This window comes from Pinus tabuliformis, chromosome 6 (assembly GCF_031772625.1).
Source record: "Pinus tabuliformis cultivar Carrire ecotype Pingquan chromosome 6, CPIR1, whole genome shotgun sequence".
NCBI lineage: Eukaryota > Viridiplantae > Streptophyta > Pinopsida > Pinales > Pinaceae > Pinus > Pinus tabuliformis.
The window spans coordinates 140,380,197-140,397,982 of NC_142292.1; the positions used below are offsets into that span (position 1 = coordinate 140,380,197).

A 17,786-nucleotide genomic window follows, 5' to 3' on the forward strand; every position below is an offset into this window, starting at 1 on the left:
TTTAAAAATATAAATGAATTAATATTCAAAATTCTATTTAATATATTAAAAAACATCAATCACCGTTGAATAAGAATGGCTTTGCTTACAAAGTCTATAATTTTGTTTAGAAGGCGAAATTCTGGCCAGAATCTTGTAGGAAAAATTCAAGAAATCTATTTATGAAAGAGAGGTTACAATTTCAGGAGGAAGGTGAAATTCTAGTCAGGATTTTGTAAAAAAATTCAAGAAATTTTATCTGAATATTTGAATGGTTTTTTAGTGGTGGAAATGGATTCAGTACCATGGAAAAATAATTATGGAACACTCAAAATCATTTTTTTTAAGCTTCATAACTGTAACCAAAATTTCCAAAAATTTCTGCTAATCTGACTAAAATTTCCATAATTTCCATTGTTTTCTGTACGAAATTAAGATAAAAATTCTGGAGCTAATCATGATGCAAGTAACGCTCAACCTTCCTCCAGCCCTTTATCACCGTTTGCTCTCTTCCTCTTCTCCGCCTTCTGACCATCGGCCGATCCATTTTCTGAATTGGATGCTAAGGCGTGGGGGAAATTAAGGACCGCCCTGGGTCCGCGAATTTTGAAGGCAGCGCGATCATATGCGACAGCAGCCTCTTCGGCGGTTTTGAAAGTACCCAGCCATATCCTGGCCCCCTTCCTTGCGGGGTCCCTTATTTCAGCCGCGAATTTTCCCCATGGCCGCCGCCTGACTCCTCTGTAGTGTCTGGCGCACCTATTCTCCTCCTCATGTGCCTGTGGCTTTACCTTAACCGTCTCTATTCTTCTAACTAAGCACACAGAAGAAGATGGAGAGCAGTTTTGTTGGGTAAATTTACTCGCATCGTCCTCTGATACTGATACGATGCTGCTATTCTGGCATGAGCCGCCGGTGGTGAAGGATAAGGATGAAGACATTGAGGATGAGTTTCCTCCAATATCGTCCTCCACTTCCAGTAAATGGTGGCGAATGAACTCCAACATACTTATGTTGAGACTCGCCTCTGCAACATCCATCGAAATTGTCTCTCGCCGATCGCAAAGAGATGGAGATTCAGATAGATAGATTTTTATTTCGTGGCGGATGGAGAAGTGCGTGAGTTAAGAATATAAATCACAAATTTCCATAGTCAGTACATCCGTACTTTCCCGAAAATTCGTTAGTGGCAATGCCTATTTCGTGAAGGCTTCCTCGACATTCTTCTCCCAACCTTAGATTCAACCGGCCCTCAAATAATATGAGTCATCTTTAATTACTCGTGGTAAAAGACACGCGTACAAACGATTTTCTATTATCATTTTCAAACCACAGGTGTTTGTGTGAAGTCTTTAATTTAATCTGAAAAGGTCAGTGATGACACTTTGTTCTGGAGTTTTTCGTGGGAATGAAATGGTTGTCAAATAGGAGAGTGATGAGACACAGGTGTTTGTGTGAAGACTTAATTTAATCTGAAAAGGTCCATGATGACACATTGTTTTGGAGTTTTGGTGGGAATGAAATGGTTCTCAAATAGGAGAGTGATTTAATTCAATATGAAAATGACCATGTTGAAAATTTCAACATCTATGTTGTTTGTTTTGGAGTTAGATTTTTTGGATATTTTTCTATTGGGTTTCTCTCCTCTAATTCCAATTTTGTGCTGAATCCATATATACAGTAAAAAAAATCTAATTTAAATAACTGGTTTTAAAAGATTTAATTCAATATGAAAATGATCATGTTTAAAAACATGTGTTGTTTGTTTTGGAGTTTTTGAATAAAACTTTTATATATATATATATATATTAATTTATAAATTTAACCCTGTGAAAAACCTAAATTGTGACGTGCTCAATTTTTGAAAAAAAGATTATATCAAAACCCTTAAAAAGCCGTTTTTGAAATAATGAGGAAATATTAAGTTGTGAAAGGACAATTTGCGTACGTCTTCTCTAAATTTGACCACTATTACGTCCCACAAGGGAATAACGGGAACCACTCTCTGTCACCCTCCGCTTCCATCTTCAGGCCAACCCTATGAGAAGTTTACTGGAAGTTAACACATTTTATAATCTTCTCCCTTGAGGACAAAACTACCCGCAGCGATGGTGACCAGCCATTTAATTGTTCATAATTGCTTTTCGCGTTGAAACTTAAATTCTAGTTTCGATCAGTTTTAAATTTTAATTAATTATTTTACATTTCTCTACACGCAAAAACTTTTTCAATTCACAAAAATTTCAAATTATATTATTTTTCCTTTATGTTAAGAGATACTTTGCACTGTAATAATTTATATTTAAAATTAAATTAAAAGAAACAACTAATGCGATTTAATTAAAAAACAATAAATCAAATCAATTTAATTTAATTATATTAGGTATTTTTTAACTAATAAAATTAAGAAAAAAAATGATTATATATCCTATTAAATAGTGATTCATATTTGAAATATCATAGTGATTCATATTTGTAATATGATTTTTCAAAAAGCATAAGTAATAAATAAACAATTTTTAACTAAAAAATGATTATATATCCTATTAAATAGTGATTCATATTTGAAATATCATAGTGATTCATATTTGTAATATGATTTTTCAAAAAGCATAAGTAATAAATAAACAATTTTTAACTATCCATGTAATGTAATGTATATTACATTGAAAAAAAATATAAATATACGAGGAAAAAATTGAAATATATAAAATTTGGATTATAAGAAAATTAAAAATAAGAATATTTTTATATGATAATGATGATAATAACTAAGCTCTAATAAGATCAATGTATTTTGTAGGATTTTAAAAAAGTAAGAGATTAATTGTTTCTCTTTAAAAATTTATTTCTATGATTAAAAAGAAGGGAAAAAAGTGTTATTAGATTCTTATTGTTTTGTTTCAATTTTACAAGTCAAGAAGGATGGTAATGTGTACAACAACTAGGGCTCCTCCAAGGCTATCCTAAAGGGCTCTTTAGATCAATCCTACACCTCTTGACGAGACTGTCCTGTTGTGCCACTGTTGCACTATGTCATGGCTGTCCCGTTGTGCCACTACTGCACTATGTCATGGTTGTCTCGTTGTGCTTTGCCATACCATAACAACACCATGAATTTGCCACACTAAATACTAGTTGTCCCATATTGTACCATTGTACCATTGTTGTCCCGTTGTGCACTATATGCCATTGACCATTGTTGTCTCATTGTTGTAACATATGCTGCACCATACTGCACCAAGTTGCCTTTGTTGTCCCATTGCCGTATCATTGCAGCACCATGTAGCATTGTTGTCCCACTGCTGCAACAAACATCTTGCTATCCATACTGATGCACCATTGTTGCACCATACATTTTGTTTTCCATTCTGCTGCACCATACATTTTGTTTTCCATTCTGCTGCACCATACATCTTGTTGTCCATACTGTTGCACCACTGTTGCACCATACATCTTGTTGTCATCGATAATACTACTATGGTCCCTAACCCCATTTCCATGCTCATTAATCAGATGAGAGGTACTTCCAATGAGTCTCAGAGTGCATGGGTAGGATGCCCCGATAGGGGAATTGATCATCTATCCTACAAGAGAACTAATCATCCTGGCTCACAGGATAATCAATCATCCTATCCCAAAGTCACCTTGGGGTATTACAAGGGAAGGCTAAGCTATTCATCTAGTACACAGTGCACCATTAGGGGAGGGTGAGTTGCCCTATGGTCGTGTGTTGCTCCAGTAAGTACCCCAAGCCCCTTAGATCTCCCAAAGCTCAATGCATGCAACATGCAGGACCCTTATACGAAGGTCTCTCAACGATTCCAGGTTGTTCAGGAAAGTCACAGATTTGACCTTTCCCCTGGGCTTTGACAAAATGTTTGCAACCTGTACATTAGTCTCAATGTGATGGAGCCTCCTCACTCATCGACTTACCATATTCTAGATAAGTTAAAATCTAATGTCTATCTACTGGAGCAATCATTGAATACAAGATTTCTCAACAATCGAATCCCCCCCTGGTTGTCACAGAGGATCACAGTGGTATTCATCATGTGTACAAACAATGCACTGAAGAGCTTCCACAACCAGGCAGCGTCACACAAGATCATACTCATAGCTATGTATTCGGTCTCGGCCGTGCTTATAGCAATCGACTTCTGCTTCTTGCTCATCCATGATATCGAACCAGAATCCAAAGAGAACTAGCACTGAGAAGTTCTCTAGTGATCCTCCCCATTGCCTACCCAGTCAACATTCGAATAATCATGTAGCTTCATATTTCAGGCAGTGAATCTCAATCCATGAGAGGTTGTGCTCCAAAGATATCTCAAAAGATTCTTGGCACCAATCTATTGAGGCTCAACCAAATATGAGCTCACCATGCTAACTATAAAACATATATACAGACAAAAGTTCACCAAGAACATCAATGCAAATGAGTTTATGAAACTTAGAGGCATTTCTCAAATCTGGTCCAGCATCATCACAATATAACTTCTGAAAGTTAAGATCCTCGACGTAGTTACGGTCTTGCAGTTTACTATTCCACATCCGAAATCCAACTCTCTCTTACTTTTGCAAGTGAGAGGCTCTGCACCTATCAGAAATAGGTCGTTCTTAGAAGTTGTCGGTATGAGAGGTCTATCATCCACAATCTTCAAACAATGGTTTGGATTGGCTTCACTCTTAGTGAATCTCAGCTTCATCTGACAATTATCAATCCTCTCATATCAAACCCGGGGTGATTTGCTTCAAGCCATAGAGGGCAATGTATTTGACGCAGAGGCCGAGAGAGGCCAGCGTATTTGACGCAGAGGCCCAGAGAGCTAACGCAAGGCCTCCTGGGACTGATACAGGCCTAGATAGGCTGACGCAGGGCCAACGCTGGGCAAGGACAGGCTGACACAATCCAGATTGGGCAGACGCTGGGGTTTTAGTGCAATTCTATGTTGAGGAGCTGCCAGAATGATTATTTGAGGTTTCAACCAGGAGATCTGTGAGAAACTGTGAGGCATTACTGCTAAGGAAATTCTCTATTTGGTAGGCCAGTTTTGACACCTAGATTGTACTCTTATATTGCTTAGTAAAAGAAACCCTAGATAGCTGCACCGGTTTTCCCGCATTGGGTTTTTCCGAGGACATTGGTCCAAAAATAATGGTGTCATATGGTGTGTTTGTTTCTGTTTCTTTTAGTAGCCTTTTGTGTTGCAAAAAACACCTCTTATACTCCCTTTTTCTTCAACTAGCCTTTTGATAGTAGTATATACGAAGGTCTCTCAACGACTCCAGGTTGTTCGGGAAAGTCACAGATTTGACCTTTCCCCTAGGCTTTGACAAAATGTTTGCAACCTGTACATCAGTCTCAATGCGATGGAGCCTCCTCGCTCATCGACTTACCATATTCTAGATAAGTTAGTATCTGATGTCTATCTACTGGAGCAATCATCGAATACAGGATTTCTCAACAATCGAATCCCCCCCTGGTTGTCACAGAGGATCACAGTGGTATTCATCATGTGTACAAACAATGCACTGAAGAGCTTCCACAACCAGGTAGCGTCACACAAGATCATACTCGTAGCTATGTATTCGGTCTCGGCGGTGCTTATAGCAATCGACTTCTGCTGCTTGCTCATCCATGATATCGAAGCAAAATCCAAAGAGAACTAGCACTGAGAAGTTCTTTGGTGATCCTCCCCATTGCCTACCCAGTCAACATTCGAATAATCATGCAGCTTCATATTTCAGGCAGTGAATCTCAATCCATGAGAGATTGTGCTCCGAAGATATCTCAAAAGATTCTTGGCACCAATCTAGTGAGGCTCAACCAAATATGAGCTCACCATGCTAACTATAAAACATATATACAGACGAAAGTTCACCAAGAACATCAATGCAAATGAGTTTATGAAACTTAGAGGCATTTCCCAAATTTGGTCCAACATCATCACAATATAACTTCTGAAAGTTAAGATCCTCAAGGTAGTCACGGTCTTGCAGTTTACCATTCCACATCCGGAATCCAACTCTCTCTTAATTTTGCAAGTGAGAGGGTCTGCACCTATCAGAAATAGGTCGTTCTTAGAAGGTGTCAGTATGAGAGGTTTATCATCCACAATCTTCAAACAATGGTATGGATTGGCTTCACTCTTAGTGAATCTCAGCTTCATTTGACAATTATCAATCCTCTCATATCAAACCCGCGGTGATTTGCTTCAAGCCATAGAGGGCAGCGTATTTGACGCAGAGGCACAGAGAGCTAATGTAGGGCCTCCTGGGGCTGATACAGGCCTAGATAGGCTGACGCAGGGCCAACGCTGGGCAAGGAGAGGATGACGTAGTCCAGATTAGGCAGACGCTGGGGTTTCAGTGCAATTTTGTGCTGAGGAGCTGCCGGAATGATTATCTGAGGTTTCAGCCAGGAGATCTGTGAGAAACTGTGAGGTATTACTGCTAAGGAAATTCTCTGTTGGGTAGGCCAGTTTTGACACCCAGATTGTACTCTTATATTGCTTAGTAAAAAAACCCTCAGATAGCTGCACCGGTTTTCCCGCATTGGGTTTTTCCAGGGACATTGGTCCAAAAATAACGGTGTCATATGGTGTGTTTGTTTCTGTTTCTTTTAGTAGCCTTTTAGTAGCCTTTTGTGTTGTAAAAAACACCTCTTATACTCCCTTTTTCTTCAACTAGCCTTTTGATAGTAATATATACGAAGGTCTCTCAACGACTCCAGGTTGTTCGGGAAAGTCACAGATTTGACCTTTCCCCTGGGCTTTGACAAAATGTTTGCAACCTGTACATCAGTCTCAATGCGATGGAGCCTCCTCGCTCATCGACTTACCATATTCTATATAAGTTAGTATCTGATGTCTATCTACTGGAGCAATCATCGAATACAGGATTTCTCAACAATCGAATCCCCCCCTGGTTGTCACAGAGGATCACAGTGGTATTCATCATGTGTATAAACAACGCACTGAAGAGCTTCCACAACCAAGCAGTGTCACACAAGATCATACTCGTAGCTATGTATTCGGTCTCGGTGGTGCTTATAGCAATCGACTTCTACTTCTTGCTCATCCATGATATCGAAGCAAAATCCAAAGAGAACTAGCACTGAGAAGTTCTCTGGTGATCCTCCCCATTGCTTGGCCAGTCAACATTCGAATAATCATGCAGCTTCATATTTCAGGCAGTGAATCTCAATCCATGAGAGATTGTGCTCCGAAGATATCTCAAAAGGTTCTTGGCACCAATCTAGTGAGGCTCAACCAAATATGAGCTCACCATGCTAACTATAAAACATATATACGGACGAAAGTTCACCAAGAACATCAATGCAAATGAGTTTATGAAACTTAGAGGCATTTCCCAAATCTGGTCCGACATCATCACAATATAACTTCTGAAAGTTAAGATCCTCGGGGTAGTCACGATCTTGCAGTTTACCATTCCACATCCGGAATCCAACTCTCTCTTACTTTTTCAAGTGAGAGGGTCTGCACCTATCAGAAATAGGTCGTTCTTAGAAGGTGTCGGTATGAGAGGTCTATCATCCACAATCTTCAAACAATGGTTTGGATTGGCTTCACTCTTAGTGAATCTCAGCTTCATCTTACAATTATCAATCCTCTCATATCAAACCTGCAGTGATTTGCTTCAAGCCATAGAGGGCAGCGTATTTGACGCAGAGGCCCAGAGAGGCCAGCGTATTTGACGCAGAGGCCCACAGAGGCCAACGTATTTGACACAGAGGCCCAGAGAGCTAACGCAGGTCCTCTTGGGGCTGACACAGGCGTAGATATCCTGATGCAGGGCCAACGCTGGGCAAGGAGAGGCTGACGCGGTCGAGATTGGGCAGACGCTGGGGTTTCAGTGCAATTTTGTGCTGAGGAGCTGTCAGAATGATTATCTGAGGTTTCAGCCAGGAGATCTGTGAGAAACTGTGAGGTATTACTGCTAAGGAAATTCTCTGTTGGGTAGGCCAGTTTTGACACCCAGATTGTACTCTTATATTGCTTAGTAAAAAAACCCTCAGATAGCTGCACCGGTTTTCCCGCATTGGGTTTTTCCGGGGACATTGGTCCAAAAATAACGGTGTCATATGGTGTGTTTGTTTCTGTTTCTTTTAGTAGCCTTTTAGTAGCCTTTTGTGTAGTAAAAAACACCTCTTATACTCCCTTTTTCTTCAACTAGCCTTTTGATAGTAATATATACAAAGGTCTCTCAACGACTCCAGGTTGTTCGGGAAAGTCACAGATTTGACCTTTCCCCTGGGCTTTGACAAAATGTTTGCAACCTGTACATCAGTCTCAATGCGATGGAGCCTCCTCGCTCATCGACTTACCATATTCTATATAAGTTAGTATCTGATGTCTATCTACTAGAGCAATCATCGAATACAGGATTTCTCAACAATCGAATCCCCCCCTGGTTGTCACAGAGGATCACAGTGGTATTCATCATGTGTACAAACAACGCACTGAAGAGCTTCCACAACCAGGCAGCGTCACACAAGATCATACTCGTAGCTATGTATTTGGTCTCGGCGGTGCTTATAGCAATCGACTTCTGCTTCTTGCTCATCCATGATATCGAAGAAAAATAAAAAGAGAACTAGAACTAAGAAGTTCTCTGGTGATCCTCCCCATTGCTTGCCCAGTCAACATTCGAATAATCATGCAGCTTCATATTTCAGGCAGTGAATCTCAATCCATGAGAGATTGTGCTCCGAAGATATCTCAAAAGATTCTTGGCACCAATCTAGTGAGGCTCAACCAAATATGAGCTCACCATGCTAACTATAAAACATATATACGGACGAAAGTTCACCAAGAACATCAATGCAAATGAGTTTATGAAACTTAGAGGCATTTCCCAAATCTGGTCCAACATCATCACAATATAACTTCTGAAAGTTAAGATCCTCGAGGTAGTCACAATCTTGCAGTTTACCATTCCACATCCGGAATCCAACTCTCTCTTACTTTTTCAAGTGAGAGGGTCTGCACCTATCAGAAATAGGTCGTTCTTAGAAGGTGTCGGTATGAGAGGTCTATTATCCACAATCTTCAAACAATGGTTTGGATTGGCTTCACTCTTAGTGAATCTCAACTTCATCTGACAATTATCAATCCTCTCATATCAAACCCGCGGTGATTTGCTTCAAGCCATAGAGGGCAGCGTATTTGACGCAGAGGCCCGAAGAGGCCAGCGTATTTGACGTAGAGGCCCAGAGAGCTAACGCAAGGCCAACGCTGGGCAAGGAGAGGCTGAAGCAGTCCAGATTGGGCAGACGCTGGGGTTTCAGTGCAATTTTGTGCTCAGGAGCTGCCGGAATGATTATCTGAGGTTTCAGCCAGGAGATGTGTGAGAAACTGTGAGGTATTACTGCTAAGGAAATTCTCTGTTATGTAGGCTAGTTTTGACACCCAGATTGTACTCTTATATTGCTTAGTAAAAAAAACCCTCAGATAGCTCCACCGGATTTAAATGGGTTGTTATTTGGTTGCTTGAAACTGTTCATGTGATATAGGTGTAGAATTTCTTTGCTAACAAAATTCAGAGTTGATTTGCCTCCCAAACAAATTATTGTTTGTGTGTGGATTTTTTGATTTGTTGATCTTATATGTCTTGCCATAATATTACAAGTGTCCAAAATGAATGAAACTCTGTGATTTCTTGTTGGGGTTGCACATTCTCTAAGCATGCTCCTATTTGGATCACAGGAAAATCAAGGTTATGGTCTTGAATACCAACATGATTGGACCAAGAACCAGTAATGTATGTCTAACAATAGATCTTAGGCATCACAAAGGACACACCTCCAGTCATATGATGGTCTGATAATTGATGTCAAAGAATTTTTAAACTCCAGTATCAGTCGTAGTTGCTTTAGATTCTTAAATAGTTTCTTCTCCTGTGATTGGGTGAATAGTTATACTTATCTATTGATCTGATTTTGTCAAAATTTGGGTTCAAAAAATATCTTGAATTCATGTCTGGAGGGATATAAAGATAGTGGTCACTGCAAAAGGTAAGTTATTAATGGTAGGTGTTTCCCATATTTCAGAAATTTTGATATAAATCCTGAGAGAAGCTTTGTATCCTAAATTGAGTGGGGCTTTAGGATTGAGAGACTTGGGGATCCTAAACAAAGCATTGGGAGAGAAATTATGTTGGGATTGACTTCGGGTTAGAGATGAACTCTAGAAACAAATATGGGATATGAAATATGGCCACTCTTCTCAATTGAAAAAGTTGCAAGCAACCAAGCATCCTCTAAGATCTTCCATATGCAATTTTCCACAGGCCAACTAGACCTTAATTCAAAGTCATGTTTTTTGAGAGACCTGGAATGGTCTGTTGGGTCCCTATAATACTAGTGATTACCCCATTACTATTGTAGTTATACCCCTTATTTATATTTTTGTGCCCTTATTACCCCCATATTATTATTTCTGTGCCCCATAGAATCCCTCTATTGTTATTTTTGTGGCTTTATATTATTATTGTTAGGTCGGCTGGATTATATTGTGACTCCTTAGACTCCTATATATAGAAAGGAGGTTTTGTCATTTGTATCATCCAAGAATTGTTCATTTATGTAATTTAAAGGAGGTTTCCCCCTCGAAGAGGCTGAATTCTAAGGCGTTGATCTATCTTTTCTATCTTTTCTTGAGCTGGTTTCATAACATTTGGTATCAGAGCTTTGGATTCTAGGGTTTCGCTGCTCCAAACAGGTCATCATGGAATTTTCGCTATAACTTTTTTTCTGTGACGTTTGAGAAGTTATAAAAAAAACCCATTTGAGAAGATTGACGCTGAACCTTGGGTCCAAATTTCAGAGCTTTTCACGCGATATTTTCGGAGATATGATCTGAGGAAGTTGGTCTTTTTGAAGACTCCTGAATTACATTCAAAACAGGTGACCTGGGGAAAATCGTCATAACTTTCTCTCTGAGGATCGGATTGAAATTTCGTAAAAAGGTACAGAAAGAGGACAGGCTGTAGTTTCTTGTGGGTGTTTTTTAGATCCAAAGGTCGAAACAGTGACTTGAAGCAAGTCGCACAAGTTAGCTCTACTGAACTAGTCTATAATCAAGTCACTGTGGGAGATTTCGCATAACTCTTCCTTGGAGAATCCAATTTGGGTCAGACTTGTGGCATTGGAAAGAGGACACAGAGAGATACTACAGATCACAAGTTTAGAACTAGATGACTGGAAAGTACAGAGACACATCAGAGGCAATATCGAGCTCCTACAAAGTGAAAAAAGGTGTGTAGATTTTTTTAAATTTTTGCTTAAGCTTGGTTTGAAAAATTATTTTGAAGGAATTCAAAGGGCATAGTAGAGCATTATTATCGGTAACTGATGCCCCGAGGAAAGAAAATGCAAACACCTAGTAAGGAACCTGAAATATCAAGCATGACTCATGAAGAAGAGGAAGAAATGCTACATGATGTATCAAAATTACAAGAACAAGTGCAACAAATGTCACGCTCACAAAAGTTAACAGATGCTAAGATAAATGGCATGGAAGCTAAGATGAATGGCATGGAAGCTAAGATGGACAATTTGAAGATAGATTTGAACACAAATTTGAAGACAGGCATGGCAGATTTGAAGACAGATTTGACTAATTTTCTACAAGAAATACTTACTAATGGTGAAAAGGTAGTAAAGGAAACTCATGATGAGAACAAAAGAAATGTTAATCATGATTCCATAGACGCTAATTGTTATAGACATTTTTGTGCCTTACAGCTATAAGCATGAAATGTCCATAATTCAAGGGATCCAAAGTCCCTAAAGATGTTGTTACAGCTCCTAAAGCAACAAGGTCAACCAATGACAGCTTCTCCCAGAAGTTCTCCACCAAAAACCACTGAGAAATAGTCAATTCAGGATCAATTCAGAGGCTCCACTAGCTGCCTGGGTTGAAATGCAGAAGTTGCACTGGCTAGGTGCACTGCAACGCAGGTGGAGGCACTACTAGGGTGCGCTGAGCGGGAAATGACAAATGGCAAGCTCATTCAACGAGGTGGAAAGACCCTGGAAGCTTCCAGAATCTTCTCCAATGACACTTGCCACAATGAATTCGACTAATGATGAGTAAGAGGTTCTCAACCTCCAAGTGGAAGCAAGAACTGACAGAGAGAAGCCACAAGTCAAAACATAAGCTGACTCATCCTCTATGCTCACATCTATATATGGATCTCTCACCCAGAGGTTCAGGAGGCTGGAATTTTGTACTTTGCAGAGAATTGCTGTTGGTTTGAGATTGAGATTAGTACATTGGGTGGTTTATGCTTTGTTGGAGGAGAGGAAGGGTTTCCTTTGCTGTGAGGTAGATGCTGGATCGGGCCTCACTTGGTTGTATCTCCTCTTGGACTTTATTACTCTATCAATAAACTATTTGAGTTTCTCCTACATGCTGTGTACCAATGATGTTTTGTTATGCTTACATGTTTAGCTTAATCTGATCTTGAGTTTTTTATGAATGTATATCTGTATCTTCTTGTAGTTTCTCTCTCTTGTGATCTTGCAGGAATTCGGTGAAGCTGGGCCGGTGAGAGAGCTGGGAGCTGGGAGCTACTGAAGAGAGGAGCAATTGGATCAACAAACTAGCGAGAGACACAGGTTAGTTAGATCCTTTCTCCTCATTTACATTTCATAAAGAAGAATACTCAATTAGTTTACCTTGTTTGTTGCTAAGGCACTATCACCTCTTAGAGTGGGATAGGGGCATTCCGAATTGGATACTTTTCCCAACAAAAAATTGGCGACTCCACTGGGGAACGTATCTTTTTGGTTTATTTTTGTTTCTATTGTTGTTCTTCTCATAAACTCAGGAGTGTCGAATCGAAATGCATTTGCCATTTTCAAATGCAAAGTAGAGATCTGCCACTCTAGTCCACTCACTGGGCCTGCTTTTATGATCTGAACAAATTGATCCACGCGTGCTCTAACAGCCCTTTGTGATAGATCTTAGTCCTCCTTTAAATCATCCGCCTAATTGTACCTAATTTATAGCTTTGATCCGGCCAAAAACTGTAGATTTAACTACAAACCGTAACCCAGAACCCAGAAACAACTCTCGTTTCTGCTTCAGCGCAGACTCTGTGAAGAGGTTCTACATTTCAACGCAGGTCCCGTGAAGGATACCTGTGCTAAAGTTCAGTTTCTCTGTGCTGAGGGTGCGCTGATCAGCCCTTGCCTTGTGCAGCTGTGGTTCCCTGCTTCCTTTTGCTCAGTTTTATCTCTGTTTTTTGCAGCCTGTTATCAGTCAGTGTACCTATCTGAAACCCCTTTTCTTTGCCTCAATTCCGCCTTAGTTGTATAAAGAAACTGTATTTTTTCTTTGTGTATTTGTTACATCATTTGCAGTTTCCCATTACAAAAGTAAACTAGTCATACTGTCGCCCTTAGATCTAGACCTGTCGTAAGTGTCGTTTTGATCTTAGGAGTGAGTTTGTTTGCTGTTCATAGTTGATTGAGCTTTTACTTTTGTCGTTTGGTTTGAATTTATGCATTTCTAGTGTCGAAACAAGTAAATCATAAAGTGTCGTAATCATCTTTTTGATTTTGAAAAAGGAACTTGTTTATGTTTTCACTTGAAATCGAATTCAAATTTGTACAACAGATTTCTTTTTAGGCATCAATATTAAGAAAGCGAAAAGAAATACATGCATTTGTGCATTTGCATTTTGATAGTTTGCATGGTTTGATTTAGGGAAAAGTGCATTACAGTGTGCTCTATGCTCTTTGAGAAAAGTTTGTGTCTTCCTTTTCCCTTTGTAGCTAGGATTTTCATTGTTGAAAAGATATAAAAGCTTGCTTATCATCTTTAGACTGCATTTAGGAATTGTATCATACATCTCGTGGTGATCCAAAAAGGCAAACTTCTAAGAAAGATCAACCTAAAATAAATTGAATGAACTTAATAACGCTTTGTAACATAACGCACAACATAGAGGTCTAGGATAGAGACGTGTTTCGGCATCGTAAAACCTGGTGATTGTCGATCTCGCTGATGGTTGGGTGATTCCTCCTGAGAGACGATAGCGCCAGTACGGATTGTGCTCCCACGTACCGTCGAGTATATATTGGGAGACCCCTATAGGCATAAAACCTTTATCCTTAGGAAGCCGTGTCGGCCGCCCTACTAATCGCAATGCACTGAACACATCATTCAGGAAGATTGACCGCCCGTACCTTAAAAAGTATTCTGCGGTTTTGCGAAAAGTTTGGCACACCCTCTACCTAGAACTCCAGAGCAGTTCCTTTTGGCCTTTTTTAGACTCTATAATGGAAAAATTCCATCTGAGCATTTGTCACTTCGGGCTCGTTAAAACATCGAAGGAGACTAGAGTCATCTTTAGCTTTTTCTCGACTCTTTAAAACTGAAAAAGCAAGTTGTGTCTAAAGCGTCTAAAAAATCATTTAATTCGGAAACACACTTTCCCCTTTTTTTGTATTTTTGTTGATCGAGTAATCCGCAATCGTGGAAGAAAGTCAATTGAAACCCCGTCGTTCGCGGAGGCTTATGAGTCAACCGTCTTTGTCTCTGGAATCGAAAACAGTAAGGACAAAGCGAACTCGTTTAACGGGTTCGAAATCTCCTATCAAAGTTAGAACAAGTGTTCCAACAACATCTGAGATTCCGGTTACTCCAAACATTTCTGGAAACCCTGCCTCTACAGAAGAAGTTCAACAGCCACAGAGGGACAGTGATACTGATCCTAGTCTGAGAGCAAACGCTTGTGTTACTGAACCAGTTCCATCTGTAACCGGTTCAGAGAGTCTTGTTCCTCAAACATCTGTCGCTGTTGATTCAACCCCTTCTTCGGCACCAGAAATATTTTACGGACCTGACGGTCTTCCCCTTCCACCTGGTTTGATTGCGATAGAGGAAATTATAGAAGATCCGCAAGCAAGTACTCCAACACATTTTGGAGTCGGGGTCACTCTATTTCCTTCGACATCAGAAGTTAGTCTACCACCAGTGGAAGTTCCTGTAGAATCGCTAGGTAATCTTCTGGATAGACTCAAAATGTCTGAACAACCGTCAACATCTAGGACTGTGTCAAATGACACAGCGACAGTAGAACTCCCTGCCGTCACTCCGACAATGCTTGCCGGCATACCATCTGTCCTGACTAGCTCACAACCGCTAGAAAGAGTCCACCCAGGGACTATTTCGACAGTGTGGCCCGTTCCTGTTTGTTCCTCCGGAATAATATCCGGCAACTCTTATGTTGAGACTCGCCAAATTGATCCATTTGGAGGTCAATTTGGGCAATCCAGTCCCCAAGGGCAGACAATCCCCTTGAGTTCCGGATTGCCACCGTATGGGGGCAGTATGCCCTTTCATTACCCCCTACGGGAGGATATCCATACGGGAGTTCACAACAGTATTCAGGTTATACTGGAGTTACATCAAGTGGTTGGGTACCTATACTACCCCAACAACCAAGGGTTGTGTATTCTATGCAACAATGTGTACCTATGTTGAACATCCCGACTACACCAGCTATTGTGACAGTGTCGCAAGTTCAAACGTTGCATGTTATATGTCAACCTCAATTTCTCAGGTTGTAATGCAACAGCCCCTTGACCCTGTGACTCAACCACAATCGCCTATTGGTGGGGCGACACAGGTCCAAATGGGTACAATTACCCCACACCTTGGTCCACCGGTTAGTATAGCGCAACAGAACATGGCTTCACAACCGTGGCTGGTGTAATATCAACAACCACAATTCCAACAAGTATACCAAGGTTCTGGGCAACAGATCTTTGCGAACAGTGGACAACCGTATATTCAAAACAGTCAAAATCAACCACTTTACGGTGGTCATGTCCACCAACCGTATCAGTCATACCAGCATCAATTACATTATGCTGGTATGCAAAGCCCAACTGCTCAGGCAATTCCATCATATCCTGGGTATGCTTCACCTAACCTGAATCAACACTTACCATTCGTGGCAACTTTAGAGTTACCCGATTTACACCGGTTAACAAACGATCCAATTGCTTACGCCCCTTGGTGGCCAGCGATTCCTCACAAACTTCCTTCAGATATTCCTAAATTTAATGGAAATCCAGGTGAGGACCCATCGACTCACGTGATGACATTTCATCTATGGTGTTCATCGAACACCCTAATCGATGATTCGATAAGGCTTCGCCTTTTCTAGAGGACGTTAACGGGTCCAGCGGCAAAATGGTATATTGAATTGCCTAGAGCTTCGTTCGACAATTTCAGCACCTTAGCCACGACTTTCTTAACCCATTTTCAATTACCGATAAGGTATGAAATGGGAACAGAAATCTTAACCAACTTCAAACAGACAACGACCACTCACATATCTGATCATATACATGAGTGGCGATGTCGTCGTAGGATGGTAAAAACGTACGTTCCCGATCAGCTATTAGCTGAATGGTTTATCAGGTCGCTACTTCCTGCCATAACGGAAGACGTGGCGAAGGGGGGAGTCGTAACGGAAGAGCAAGTTATCGCTCGTGCGCAATATCTAGACTTGGTCTATACTCAGTCTGGCACGCTCTACGACAAAATACCTGACGCCCCTAGACCGGAATTCTCAATTCCTCCTCCTCCTAAATCAAATAATGACTCTCACGCCGGCGATGGCGTGATTGGCACGACAAATGCGAAATCGACAAAGGCCAACTCCAAGAAGGCCCGTAAGATTTCAGATCAAAATGCGAAAGAAGAAATTCTTGCTTCGGAAGTAAATGCCGTATCAGCAGATAAAGGCAAAGAATCCAAACAACCAGGAAGCAAGAAGAAGCAAAACAAAGGGAAGAAGAAGAAACAAGGTGAATCATCTCCTGAAAGAAATTCTTCTAACCCTCCTGGAAATAGGAAACCACCCACCTCAGGGTGTCAGATATGTGATGAGGATCATTGGACAAAAGAATGTCCATACAAAGCTGAGCTTAAAAGGTTCTTTAAGAGTTCGCAAACCTCAGCAGTGTTAACTGACCCGTTTCCAAATCCAGGCACAAATCTGGTTGATAGTGGAAATGCTTCCCCGTCGCAAGTGCTTATGTTGTCGATTTCCAAGCAACAAAATGATGCTTTGATTTCAACAAGGAACAAAGATTACGGGAATCCGCAGCTGTCGAACGACAAAGGCAAAGATCAACCGAGTAGTTTGACAACAACTTCGACAGAAGTTGTACCACCCATCATTCCTGAATTAACAATAAAACCGCCAAAGGGATTAGTACACAAGTCGACATTTAATCCTCGCGCCAGAGCAGCGCAACATTATAACATAGTGGAAGATTTGGCCCAATCGCCATCTGCTATGTCGACTCTTGAAGTACTACAAAATTGTCCATCCCAAAGGTAGGCTTTGTTATCAGCCATTGGTGGGGTTGATCCTAAGGATTCCAATCTTGTATCCTTTGACCACAAAGGATACGATCCTCAGTTACCAGCTCAACTAGCTTTCCTTATTCAAGTGAAAGCACTCAACAAAACTGTTCATCGAACAATTATTGATGAGGGGGCATCTACATGTATTATGTCGATGAGTTGCTGGAAAACATTAGGATCTCCAACCTTGTCGCGATCCTTGACAACATTAAAAGCATTCGACGGAAGGACATATACCCCATATGGTATCCTAAATAACTTGAAGATTGAACTAGGGGGAAAAACAGTAGAAATAGATGTTGAAGTCATCGATGGGAATCTTGATTACAACATCCTACTAGGAAGACCGTGGATCTATGCCATGGCAGCTGTTGTGTCGACCTATTT

The 17,786-nt window shown here is 40.5% G+C and overlaps 1 protein-coding gene across 1 annotated transcript; it reads right to left on the reverse strand.

Annotated features, from left to right (window-relative positions):
* Positions 1 to 437: 437 nt before the first annotated feature.
* LOC149257760 (ethylene-responsive transcription factor 1A-like) lies at positions 438 to 1,065 on the reverse strand. Its single transcript, XM_089370196.1, has one exon. The coding sequence runs from the start codon at positions 1,017 to 1,019 to the stop codon at positions 453 to 455; it is 567 nt and encodes a 188-aa protein (XP_089226322.1). The 5' UTR covers positions 1,020 to 1,065; the 3' UTR covers positions 438 to 452.
* Positions 1,066 to 17,786: the final 16,721 nt, after the last annotated feature.

Excerpts from the sequence above, each read along its gene's own strand:
- LOC149257760 (XM_089370196.1), bottom strand. The coding sequence starts at position 1,019 with ATGGATGTTGCAGAGGCGAGTCTCAACATAAGTATGTTGGAGTTCATT.